The following is a 14,436-nucleotide window of genomic DNA, read 5'->3' as shown; positions in this document are numbered from 1 at the left end:
TACAGCACACAGAGCTGCACTGGTGAGGGGCACTATATTAGGAGGGACACTAATGTACAGCACACAGAGCTGCACTGGTGAGGGTCACTATATTAGGAGGCACACTAATGTACAGTACAAAGAGCTGCACTGGTGAGGAGCACTATATTAGGAGGGACACTAATGTACAGTACACAGAGCTGCACTGGTGAGGGGCACTATATTAGGAGGGACACTAATGTACAGTACACAGAGCTGCACTGGTGAGGGGCACTATATTAGGAGGGACACTAATGTACAGTACACAGAGCTGCACTGTGAGGGGCACTATATTAGGAGGGACACTAATGTACAGTACACAGAGCTGCACTGGTGAGGGGCACTATATTAGGAGGGACAATAATGTACAGTACACAGAGCTACACTGGTGAGGGGCAATATATTAGGAGGGACACTAATGTACAGTACACAGAGCTGCACTGGTGAGGAGCACTATATTAGGAGGGACACTAATGTACAGTACACAGAGCTGCATTGGTGAGGGGCACTATATTAGGAGGGACACTAATGTACAGCACACAGAGCTGCACTGGTGAGGGGCACTATATTAGGAGGGACACTAATGTACAGTACACAGAGCTGCACTGGTGAGGGGCACTATATTAGGAGGGACACTAATGTACAGTACACAGAGCTGCACTGGTGAGGGGCACTATATTAGGAGGGACACTAATGTACAGTACACAGAGCTGCACTGGTGAGGGGCACTATATTAGGAGGGACACTAATGTACAGCACACAGAGCTGCACTGGTGAGGGGCACTATATTAGGAGGAACCCTAATGCACAGCACACAGAGCTGCCCTGGTGAGGGGCACTATATTAGGAGGGACACTAATGTACAGTACACAGAGCTGCACTGGTGAGGGGCACTATATTAGGAGGCACACTAATGTACAGTACACAGAGCTGCACTGTGAGGGGCACTATATTAGGAGGGACACTAATGTACAGTACACAGAGCTGCACTGGTGAGGGGCACTATATTAGGAGGGACACTAATGTACAGTACACAGAGCTGCACTGGTGAGGGGCACTATATTGGGAGGGACACTAATGTACAGTACACAGAGCTGCACTGGTGAGGGGCACTATATTAGGAGGGACACTAATGTACAGCACACAGAGCTGCACTGGTGAGGGGCACTATATTAGGAGGGACACTAATGTACAGCACACAGAGCTGCACTGGTGAGGGGCACTATATTAGGAGGCACACTAATGTACAGTACAAAGAGCTGCACTGGTGAGGAGCACTATATTAGGAGGGACACTAATGTACAGTACACAGAGCTGCACTGGTGAGGGGCACTATATTAGGAGGGACACTAATGTACAGTACACAGAGCTGCACTGGTGAGGGGCACTATATTAGGAGGGACACTAATGTACAGTACACAGAGCTGCACTGTGAGGGGCACTATATTAGGAGGGACACTAATGTACAGTACACAGAGCTGCACTGGTGAGGGGCACTATATTAGGAGGGACACTAATGTACAGTACACAGAGCTACACTGGTGAGGGGCAATATATTAGGAGGGACACTAATGTACAGTACACAGAGCTGCACTGGTGAGGAGCACTATATTAGGAGGGACACTAATGTACAGTACACAGAGCTGCATTGGTGAGGGGCACTATATTAGGAGGGACACTAATGTACAGCACACAGAGCTGCACTGGTGAGGGGCACTATATTAGGAGGGACACTAATGTACAGTACACAGAGCTGCACTGGTGAGGGGCACTATATTAGGAGGGACACTAATGTACAGTACACAGAGCTGCACTGGTGAGGGGCACTATATTAGGAGGGACACTAATGTACAGTACACAGAGCTGCACTGGTGACGGGCACTATATTAGGAGGGACACTAATGTACAGCACACAGAGCTGCACTGGTGAGGGGCACTATATTAGGAGGGACACTAATGTACAGTACACAGAGCTGCACTGGTGAGGGGCACTATATTAGGAGGGACACTGATGTACAGTACACAGAGCTGCACTGGTGAGGGACACTATATTAGGAGGGACACTAATGTACAGTACACAGAGCTGCACTGGTGAGGGGCACTATATTAGGAGGGACACTAATGTACAGTACACAGAGCTGCACTGGTGAGGGGCACTATATTAGGAGGGACACTAATGTACAGTACACAGAGCTGCACTGGTGACGGGCACTATATTAGGAGGGACACTAATGTACAGCACACAGAGCTGCACTGGTGAGGGGCACTATATTAGGAGGGACACTAATGTACAGTACACAGAGCTGCACTGGTGAGGGGCACTATATTAGGAGGGACACTAATGTACAGTACACAGAGCTGCACTGGTGACGGGCACTATATTAGGAGGGACACTAATGTACAGCACACAGAGCTGCACTGGTGAGGGGCACTATATTAGGAGGCACACTAATGTACAGTACACAGAGCTGCACTGGTGAGGGGCACTATATTAGGAGGGACACTAATGTACAGTACACAGAGCTGCACTGTGAGGGGCACTATATTAGGAGGGACACTAATGTACAGTACACAGAGCTGCACTGGTGAGGGGCACTATATTAGGAGGGACACTAATGTACAGTACACAGAGCTACACTGGTGAGGGGCAATATATTAGGAGGGACACTAATGTACAGTACACAGAGCTGCACTGGTGAGGAGCACTATATTAGGAGGGACACTAATGTACAGTACACAGAGCTGCATTGGTGAGGGGCACTATATTAGGAGGGACACTAATGTACAGCACACAGAGCTGCACTGGTGAGGGGCACTATATTAGGAGGCACACTAATGTACAGTACACAGAGCTGCACTGTGAGGGGCACTATATTAGGAGGGACACTAATGTACAATACACAGAGCTGCACTGGTGAGGAGCACTGTATTAGGAGGGACACTAATGTACAGTACACAGAGCTGCACTGGTGAGGGACACTATATTAGGAGGAACCCTAATGCACAGCACACAGAGCTGCCCTGGTGAGGGGCACTATATTAGGAGGGACACTAATGTACAGTACACAGAGCTGCACTGGTGAGGGGCACTATATTAGGAGGGACACTAATGCACAGTACACATAGCTGCACTGGTGAGGGGCACTATATTAGGAGGGACACTAATGCACAGTACACAGAGCTGCACTGGTGAGGGGCACTATATTAGGAGGGACACTGATGTACAGTACACAGAGCTGCACTGGTGAGGGACACTATATTAGGAGGAACCCTAATGCACAGCACACAGAGCTGCCCTGGTGAGGGGCACTATATTAGGAGGGACACTAATGTACAGTACACAGAGCTGCACTGGTGAGGGGCACTATATTAGGAGGCACACTAATGTACAGTACACAGAGCTGCACTGTGAGGGGCACTATATTAGGAGGGACACTAATGTACAGTACACAGAGCTGCACTGGTGAGGGGCACTATATTAGGAGGGACACTAATGTACAGTACACAGAGCTGCACTGGTGAGGGGCACTATATTGGGAGGGACACTAATGTACAGTACACAGAGCTGCACTGGTGAGGGGCACTATATTAGGAGGGACACTAATGTACAGCACACAGAGCTGCACTGGTGAGGGGCACTATATTAGGAGGGACACTAATGTACAGCACACAGAGCTGCACTGGTGAGGGTCACTATATTAGGAGGCACACTAATGTACAGTACAAAGAGCTGCACTGGTGAGGAGCACTATATTAGGAGGGACACTAATGTACAGTACACAGAGCTGCACTGGTGAGGGGCACTATATTAGGAGGGACACTAATGTACAGTACACAGAGCTGCACTGGTGAGGGGCACTATATTAGGAGGGACACTAATGTACAGTACACAGAGCTGCACTGTGAGGGGCACTATATTAGGAGGGACACTAATGTACAGTACACAGAGCTGCACTGGTGAGGGGCACTATATTAGGAGGGACAATAATGTACAGTACACAGAGCTACACTGGTGAGGGGCAATATATTAGGAGGGACACTAATGTACAGTACACAGAGCTGCACTGGTGAGGAGCACTATATTAGGAGGGACACTAATGTACAGTACACAGAGCTGCATTGGTGAGGGGCACTATATTAGGAGGGACACTAATGTACAGCACACAGAGCTGCACTGGTGAGGGGCACTATATTAGGAGGGACACTAATGTACAGTACACAGAGCTGCACTGGTGAGGGGCACTATATTAGGAGGGACACTAATGTACAGTACACAGAGCTGCACTGGTGAGGGGCACTATATTAGGAGGGACACTAATGTACAGTACACAGAGCTGCACTGGTGAGGGGCACTATATTAGGAGGGACACTAATGTACAGCACACAGAGCTGCACTGGTGAGGGGCACTATATTAGGAGGAACCCTAATGCACAGCACACAGAGCTGCCCTGGTGAGGGGCACTATATTAGGAGGGACACTAATGTACAGTACACAGAGCTGCACTGGTGAGGGGCACTATATTAGGAGGCACACTAATGTACAGTACACAGAGCTGCACTGTGAGGGGCACTATATTAGGAGGGACACTAATGTACAGTACACAGAGCTGCACTGGTGAGGGGCACTATATTAGGAGGGACACTAATGTACAGTACACAGAGCTGCACTGGTGAGGGGCACTATATTGGGAGGGACACTAATGTACAGTACACAGAGCTGCACTGGTGAGGGGCACTATATTAGGAGGGACACTAATGTACAGCACACAGAGCTGCACTGGTGAGGGGCACTATATTAGGAGGGACACTAATGTACAGCACACAGAGCTGCACTGGTGAGGGGCACTATATTAGGAGGCACACTAATGTACAGTACAAAGAGCTGCACTGGTGAGGAGCACTATATTAGGAGGGACACTAATGTACAGTACACAGAGCTGCACTGGTGAGGGGCACTATATTAGGAGGGACACTAATGTACAGTACACAGAGCTGCACTGGTGAGGGGCACTATATTAGGAGGGACACTAATGTACAGTACACAGAGCTGCACTGTGAGGGGCACTATATTAGGAGGGACACTAATGTACAGTACACAGAGCTGCACTGGTGAGGGGCACTATATTAGGAGGGACACTAATGTACAGTACACAGAGCTACACTGGTGAGGGGCAATATATTAGGAGGGACACTAATGTACAGTACACAGAGCTGCACTGGTGAGGAGCACTATATTAGGAGGGACACTAATGTACAGTACACAGAGCTGCATTGGTGAGGGGCACTATATTAGGAGGGACACTAATGTACAGCACACAGAGCTGCACTGGTGAGGGGCACTATATTAGGAGGGACACTAATGTACAGTACACAGAGCTGCACTGGTGAGGGGCACTATATTAGGAGGGACACTAATGTACAGTACACAGAGCTGCACTGGTGAGGGGCACTATATTAGGAGGGACACTAATGTACAGTACACAGAGCTGCACTGGTGACGGGCACTATATTAGGAGGGACACTAATGTACAGCACACAGAGCTGCACTGGTGAGGAGCACTATATTAGGAGGGACACTAATGTACAGTACACAGAGCTGCATTGGTGAGGGGCACTTTATTAGGAGGGACACTAATGTACAGCACACAGAGCTGCACTGGTGAGGGGCACTATATTAGGAGGGACACTAATGCACAGTACACAGAGCTGCACTGGTGAGGGGCACTATATTAGGAGGGACACTAATGTACAGTACACAGAGCTGCACTGGTGACGGGCACTATATTAGGAGGGACACTAATGTACAGTACACAGAGCTGCACTGGTGAGGGGCACTATATTAGGAGGGACACTAATGCACAGTACACAGAGCTGCACTGGTGAGGGGCACTATATTAGGAGGCACACTAATGTACAGTACACAGAGCTGCTGCAGGAAAATATTTACTATGGCAAACTGCTCAAAGTATTTCATTTTTCCTGAGAATACTGCAGTATGTTTTGTATGTATAATACATTGTTTTTTAAGTGATACCCCTTAATCTCGTGTACATATGTAATTGCCGCCAGGAGACTTGGGCGCAGGATACAGCCGGTATGGCTGATCCTGCTGCTGCACAAGTCCTGGTGACATTAATTACTATTCCCCCTCCAGGTCCACATGGATAGTGGTGAATTATATAATTTGGCTTCCAGCTATTGCTGGTGGCCGAATTATAGTGTTTTAAAATGTAACTTCTGCTCCGTCTTCTGACAGCGCCGAAGTTACTCACTTTGATTACAGCACTCGTTGATCTCTGCCCAGTTGCCCACGGTCACTTTTTACTGCACCACATTACACTCGCTGCTTACTCTTGTGCTTGCAGCCTGTCCCTTCTCTTTATTTCAGATTTCGAGAGGCATATGCTGCTGGCAGGTGACTGTAGGTGCCTGCCCCCCTCTCCTACTTTTGTGTTACAGGTGTCTATGTCACACAGCTAATCTGATGTTAGATTTTTCACAGGCTGCATTACATCATCATATACTGTATGTGGCCTTTGATTGGTTAACCTCCCTGGCGTTATGATTTTATGCGGCGCATGGCCGCGGGAGGGTTTTTTTTGCCTATTTTTTTTTTTTTACATGTAGCTAGCCTAGCACTTCCCCCCCCCCCCCTCCCTGCGGCGTCCACCCAGCCCCTCCGATCGCCGCCGGCGCATAATCCAAACAGGAAATCCCGTTTTGAATGGGATTTCCTGTATTGGCTTTCCCCGTCGACATTGCGATGACATCACCGACGCGTGACGTCAGGGAGAGTCCCGTTCCACCCCATAGCGCAGCCTGGCGGTGATTGGCCAGGCTGCGCAAGGGGTCTGCGGGGGGGGGGCTCTCTTTCACGGAGGGTAGCGGTGGATCGGCGGTGAGTAGCGGCGATCGGAACAAACATGCAGCTAGCAAAGTGCTAGCTGCGTGTTTGAAAAAAAATTATGGAAATCGGCCCACCAGGGCCTGAGCAATCCTCTGCGGCGACATAGCCCGAGCTCAGCTAGGGATTACCGCCAAGGAGGTTAAATGAAGGATAACTGACTAATACTGATTGTTTACCTGTATGAGCACCCACTTGATATGGAATATTGATCCTGCCGTACTCAGAGCAGCTCTCCTGTCATAGTCTTAGTCCTAATGTCCTACCATATTATTGTCTAGCACTAGAATCTTCTGCAGCACATTACAGAGTACATAGTCATGTCACTGACTGTCCTCACAGGAGCTCACAATCTAATCCTACCATAGTCATAGTGTAATGTCCTACCATATTATTATTATGTATTTATATAGCACTGACCTCTTCTGCAGCACTTTAAAGAGTACATAGTCACTGACTGTCCTCGCAGGAGCTCACACTCTAATCTTACTAAAGACTTAGTCCAATGTCTTATTATTAATAATAATTTATTTATATTGTACTTACATCTCCTGCAGCATTTTACAGAGTACATAGTCATGTCACCGACTGTCCTCAGAGGAGCTCACAATCTAATCCTACCATAGCAATCTCGCTCCCAAAGAGATAGAAAACGGCATATGGCAGCTCTACATCTCGAGTCTGGGGACTAATAATAATAAAAATCATTATTATTATTATTATATAATGTCTCTGTAGATGAGGCTGTTGTGCAGCAACAGAAAATAATAGTAACAATAATATTAGATGGCTGAATGCAAATGATTCCACAGAGGCTGCAGTTAGCTTATTCACCACAAGATGGCGAACACACAAACAGGAAGTAATTATGCCAAAGAAGGGAATTGAGTAACAGCAGGAAGATAAATTGCAGGAAGTGAAGGCGAGGCATTCTTGGAAGAGGTAATCCTGAGGTTATTGTTATATATACTAGCTAAATTATGATGTATGCCTGTTGTAATGGAAAACTAGTACAAACATAGGCATGGGGAGCAGTGGGGGGATTAGTACAAACATAGGCATGGGGAGCGGGGGGGGGGGGGGGGGATTAGTACAAATATAAGTATGGGGAGTAGTGCCAAAGCTACCAACTGTCCCTCTTTTGCAGGGACAGTCCCTCTTCTGGAGCTCTGTCCCTCTTTCCGCCTCATTTGTCCCTCTATTAGGACTTTGTCCCGCTTTCTATGTAAATATATATATTTTTCTTCTACAAAATGTGTTTGACTCTAAACTTTATTCCCATCGGTACTATTCCGTTAGCCGGGCGCAACCACTAGGTGGCGCTAAATAATATAGAATGTAATCCCCCTCGGCCTGCAAAATCCCAGCGGCGTTCATTACTATTCCCCCTCCGGCGACCACTGGGGAGGGAGATTACATTCTACATTACTTAGCTCAGTTGCGCCCGGTTAACGGAGTTGTAGCGCCACCTAGTGGTTGCGCCCGGCTAACGGAAAAGAACGTTCCCATCCTTTAAATTGATATATTACTAGTTTTAAAATATTAATATGAAGGAAAATGAGCCAGGATAGTTCAGACCTGTGTGGTTTGAATTATAAAACATATTTTTCTTATGAAATCTTTATGGTATGCATGACTAGGGTTGTGACTGGGGCGTGATCAGGGGTGTGGCTTAAGTGTCCTTTTTTTATCTCAAAAAGTTGGGAGGTATAGCAGTGGGTGGATCAGTACAGACATGGTGTTCCTCCATTTTGCTCTTCCTCTACATCTCCTTGACATTTGTTACTCTAGACCACATGTGTGGAACTCCAGGCCTGGAGGGTCAGATCCATGCCAGTGTTTAGGATGGACAGAGAAAGGGAGGAATGTGTTCTACCTGATGGACCGCACCTTTCCTGATGCAGACCCATCAATTCATTTGCGCTGTGTCAAAAATGTGTGAGGATCTCGGCCCTCGTAGGACCGGTTTGACATCCCTGCTCAAGACCAGAGTTCCCCAACCGTGTCCTTAAAGGGAACCTTAACTGGCGGGGAAAAATAAATTCACTTACCTGAGGCTTTCCCAAGCCTCCTGCAGCCGTCCTGTGCCCGCGCCGGTCCTTCAATGCCCTCCGGTCTCCCTCCGCCACTAAGTGGCGGAGGGAGTCATGCGGACGCGCTTTACGGCTCTTTACGACGAGGAATGCGGAAGAAGAGGACGCTTTGCCCGAGGACGACTGGCAGTCATCCGAAAACAAAACTTAGCGGCGGAGGGAGACCGGAGGGCACCGAAGGACCGGCGCGGGCACAGGACGGCTGCAGGAGGCTTAGGAAAGCCCCCAGGTAAGTGAATTTATTTTTCCCCGCCAGTTAAGGTTCCCTTTAAGGCCCACCAACAGTACATGTTTTGCAGAAAACCACTAACATTCACAGGTAAGGTAATTAGTGCCTTAGCAGAGCTGATTAACTACCTCTGGGGATTTCTACAAAACATGCTCTGTTGGTGGGCCTTGAGGACAGGGTTGGGGAATACTGCTCTAGACTATCCCCTCCTCCTCCAATCCCTACAGTCCTTGGGCACCATGACCTCGGCTTGGATCTCCTCCTACCTCTCCAATTGCACCTTCATGACCTCCTTAAACAGATCCTCCTTAACCCCTTCCCCCCCTCTCAGTCGGGTCCCCCAGGGCTTTGTTCTGGGCTCCCTTCTCAATATACTTTTCCTCTATTGGCAAACTCATCCCCTCCCTGGGCTTCAAATACCACCTTTATGCCAATGAAAATCAGACCTACCTCCATATTCCCGATCTCTCCACCACCACCATGGACAAGGCCTCCTCATGCCAACTATTTCCTCCTGGATGTCAGCTAGGTTCCTGACATCTAGTCAAAACTGAGCTCCTGATCTTTCCACCCCACGCTGCTGCGCCCCTCCCAGATTTTCACCTCAATTGATAACACAACCATTCACCCTACCTCCCAGGCCCGTTGTCTCGGCCTCACCCTGGACTCTGCCATTTCTTTCATCCCCCACATCCGAAATGTCATCAGAGCCTGCAATTTCCTCCTCTGCAATATCTCCAAGATCTGTTCATTCCTTATCCGTGACACTACCAAGCTTCTCATCAATGCCCTCATCATCTCCCGCCTTGACTATCACAACTCCCTTCTGTCAGGTGTCCCCTTGAACCACATTGCCCCCTTCAGTCAGTTATGAATGCAGCTGACAGACACATCCATTCTTCCCACTGCTTCACATCCCCCCCTCTGTAAATCCCTGCACTGACTCCTTATCTGCCCCACACAGCAGCACCACTCCTGAATATTTACTTCATGGTCAACAACATGACCATTCACTGTACTTCCTCGACCCGCTGCCTGGGTGCCACCCTGGACGCTACCCTCCCCTTTGCACCCCACATCGAAAACATTACCCAATCCTACAACTTTCACCTTGGAAACATCTTCAGGATCCACCCCTTCCTGACTGCGGATGCTGCCAAACTCCTCATCCACTCCCTCATTGTCTTCCGCCTTGACTATTGCAACTCCCATCTGTCAGGTGACCCCCTGAACTGCATTGCCCCCCCCCCCCCCCTACAATCCGTCATGAATGCAGCATCCAGACCCATCCCTTCTTCCAAACGCTCCACCTCCATGACCCCCCTCAGTAAAGCCCTCCACTTCTTTATTCACCTCAGGATCCATTTCAAGAATCTTTGCCTTGCCTATAAATGTGTACACAAGACCTGCCCCTCTCTGAACTTTTATTTCTCACTCCCATGGTTGACTTTAGGACTTCTCATCATCGGCCAGCCTTCTCACCGACTGACTTGGACTTGTATGATTCGGTATTTAAGACCCTTCACTACCTCCAGTGATCTTGTGCCTTGTATGCCCTAGCTTGTCTCTCAGCCTTATTTTTCTGTTGTTCTGCATATTTTTATTTTTCTCAACAAGCATTTTCCACCATGGAGGATACAACAACAATTGTATTGGTACATAAGCATATACACTCAAGCATACAAATAAAGTAAATATATGCCCATTGTCTGCACTGCTTTGTCAGTTGTGAACCCCCCATATGTCTCTCTAACTCACACTGTTACCCATCACCAGGTCTCCTCATTAGTATTAGTCTAGCTTCAATTTGGTATGCGTTATCCAGCAAAACCATAACTTTTTAGATTTCTTTTCTTACATTTTTGTTTATTTTAAATGCTGATAATAAATATCAGCTCTCTGTGCACACACTCATAGCTACGTAGTTATTTGGGTTGAAAAAAATACATGTGTCAGTTGAGTTCAATCAGAAAATAAGATTCAAAGCTACCCTGCAACCTCACTTATTCGTGTTGATCCAGAGGAAGGTAAAAAGCCCTTACAAGGCATGGTCCAATTAGCCCCAACAGTGGAAAAAAAATCCTTCCTGACTCCAGAAGACAATCAGATTAAATCCTTGGATCAACATCACCGGGAATTACTATAGTTTTTTGCACCATAAGACACACTGGGGGACATTTCTCAAGAGTGTCTGAGACAAAATATTAGTAGGCGTTTAGAAATCTGTGCAGAACTGTCTCAGACATCCTAAGAAATCACTAAATAGTGCAGATTCCTCCTTAAACTGTTAGGAATAGGAGGAGTCTCTGAGTGTGCAGAGTGTGAGGGAAATTGCTGTCACTGTGGTAACCAATACATCTGCTGCATTGATACAGAAAAGAGAAGTTATAATTGCATAAATATATTATTTATGGGAGATTATTTTAGGTTAACTGACTAGATGTAATGTAAATAAATATATAATATAAATGTATGAGAACTGAAACAGTGGATCAATGCCAGCACTGGAAGGGTTAAGCACAGGACACCTGGCAGCAGGGGGCGGAGCACTTCACAAATCATGCCAAGTCTGCACTGCTCAAGCTATGTAAAACTGCTAATAAGCTCTTCTTAATCTGCGGCAGTTTAGGAATGGATTTGCAATTTTCTTAACTGTAGTGCAGTTCTAGAAATTCATCCTAAACTGCCGCTATTAAGTAGAATTTAGGAATGTCCTTATTATCATGCAGAACTGTTCCCCCTGCTGGTTAGAACAGTTTAAACAGACTCTGTAACAATATTTTTAGACTTATTTCCTCTACCCTTTAAGTTCCTATACCTGTTCTAATGTGCTCTGGCTTACTGCAGCCTTTTCTAGTTGCACTGTCTCTGTAATATATCTAATCTTATTTTCTTTGTCAAGCTTTGTTGAGCCAGAGAGGAGTGCACTGCCTCTGCCGTGATAGGGAGAAGTTATGCACGCCCCCCTGTGTGTATGAGTCACAGGCAAGGTCTCTGCTCACGGAGCTGTGACCTTGTGAACATCTGTGAGTGCAGCTAAGGGAATGGGAGTGAAATTCCAGCAGTCAAATTACTCTTGAGAGGAGCCACTGCAAACAGGCACCTGCTCTGATGATGTATTTCCTGTTTGGCGGCCATCTTCATTGTTTACAAAAACAATGAATAAAACAGTGATGTTTTTCACCAAGAAAGCAGCAGCGAGCAGCGAAAATGTCACAGAGGGGGGCTAGGAGAAGACAACAAACAGCTGGGGAGATAGCAGATAAATAATGGCTTAGATCAGCATGTATATGGCGTTAATTTTGTTGCTAATGGAAGAAGTGACACCAGGTGGTAGTTGGCGAGTGCAGTAGGATCTAGAGATTTTTTTTTTATATGACAACAATAACGAGAGGGATATGGAGGCTGCCTTATTTATTTCCTTCTAAACAATACCAGTTGCCCGGCAATCCTGCTGATCCTCTTCCTCTAATACTATTAGCCTTAGACCCTGAACAAGCATGCAGCAGATCAGGTGTATCTGACAAGATTAAAAACATGCTTCTTTCTGGTGTTATTCAGACACTACTGCAGCCAATTAAATAAGCAGGACTGCCAGGCAACTGGTATTGTTTAAATGGAAATAAATATTATTACTAGTAACTACCTATGACATCTCCGCTCTTATATTGTTTGTGGCTCTGAGACCACAGGTCGTTTTACTTTTATTGGTTGTAAAGGTTGTTTGATTTTTGGTTTTTAGTTGCTGTAGTTTATGTATATGACCAATGCTACATTATTTCTTATTACTTGCAATCATTTCCTATCATTTTATATGCACAGTTGTTTCTATAAGCCTGTTTATTGACAGGGGTCCATTCTGGCCCACTGGATCCATCCATCTAGGCAGTTAACTATTTAAGCCGACTGGACGTGATTGTCATGTCCAGGCAGCTGCTATTGCGCTGCTGCTAGCTCCCGCACGCACCTGTGTTGCCCCCGTTAGCCCGGAGATCAATGAATGTCAGTGATCTAAGTCCCCGGTAGAGAGACCGACGGCTTCTTATCAGAGACCGCCGTCTTATAAAAAAAAAGTTTCCTGCCCTCCTTATACTTCCTGGAAGCGAGAGCGTTCGCTTCCAGGACTAAAACAAAAATTTCTGACTGTGGCCATCTTGTGGCCAAATAGTAAAACTACATCTACATAAATTTTTTAATAAAATAAACCCACATTATTACATTTATAATTAACTGTTTACCTCCCACACCAAAAATGACCCAAATAGAATTTGTAATGAAAAAAAAAACATAAATAGTTACCTAACGGTCTGAACTTTTTAATGTGCATGTGAAGAGGGTATACTACGAACATTTTTAAATTATAAGCTTGTAAATAGTGATGGATGCAAAACTGAAAAAATGCACCTTTATTTCCAAATAAAATATTGGCGCCATACATTGTGATAGGGACATAATTTAAATGTTGTAAAAACCGGAACAAATAAAATGCATAGGTTTTAATTATGGTAGCATGTATTATTTTAAAGCTATAATGGCCGAAAACTGAGAAATAATGATTTTTTTTCCATTTTAATTCTTAATATTCTTGTGAAAATGCATTTAGAAAAAAATAATTCTTAGCAAAATGTACCACCCAAAGAAAGCCTAATTGGTGGCAGAAAAAAACAAGATATAGATCAATTAATTGTAATAATTAGTGATAAAGTTATTGGTGAATGAATGGGAGGTGAAAATTGATCTGATGCATAAGGTGAAAAATACCCGCGGGCTGAAGTGGTTAAGCATGTCCTTTTTCTGACTACACTTTGGGTTGAGTTAATGTCAGGTAAATGGCTTTAAGTTATTGATTTAAGCCCTTTATATTTGCAGTACATCCTGTTTACCTACTTTTTCTAATTCATCTCTGTTTCTTTGTAATATTTCATGATGATAAACATGTTTTGATTGTTTCTGCTGAGTTAAAATTTAATAAAAATGTATTATGACGAAAAAGGAAATAAATATGGCAGCCTCCATATTCTTCTCACTACAGTTGTCCTTTAAGTAGTGGTGTCACCACAGCCTTTTTAAGTGGGGTCGGAAATATGCCAGTGGGTAGGGACAGGTTAAATAGCGATGTTAGTACAGGCATAAAGGATGAGAATAGCTGCGGAATGAGATGGGAGGGAATAGGATCCAAAGAATAGGGGGT

At 45.9% G+C, this 14,436-nt stretch overlaps 2 protein-coding genes across 2 annotated transcripts in view; one reads left to right on the top strand and one right to left on the bottom strand.

Annotated features, from left to right (window-relative positions):
• The window catches only part of LOC137537252 (uncharacterized), a 1,269,057-nt gene that overhangs the window by 823,587 nt on the left and 431,034 nt on the right, over positions 1 to 14,436 (bottom strand). The window lies entirely within an intron of this gene.
• The window catches only part of LOC137535879 (uncharacterized), a 143,518-nt gene that overhangs the window by 114,926 nt on the left and 14,156 nt on the right, over positions 1 to 14,436 (top strand). Inside the window, exons 4-5 of the mRNA XM_068257758.1 lie at positions 9,886 to 10,078; positions 10,210 to 10,464. Coding sequence (XP_068113859.1) covers positions 9,886 to 10,078; positions 10,210 to 10,464 — 448 coding nt within the window. The remainder of the gene's footprint in view (positions 1 to 9,885; positions 10,079 to 10,209; positions 10,465 to 14,436) is intronic.

The sequence above is a fragment of the Hyperolius riggenbachi genome, chromosome 10 (assembly GCF_040937935.1).
Source record: "Hyperolius riggenbachi isolate aHypRig1 chromosome 10, aHypRig1.pri, whole genome shotgun sequence".
Taxonomy (NCBI): Eukaryota; Metazoa; Chordata; class Amphibia; order Anura; family Hyperoliidae; genus Hyperolius; species Hyperolius riggenbachi.
This window is presented reverse-complemented; position numbering and strand designations above follow the sequence as displayed.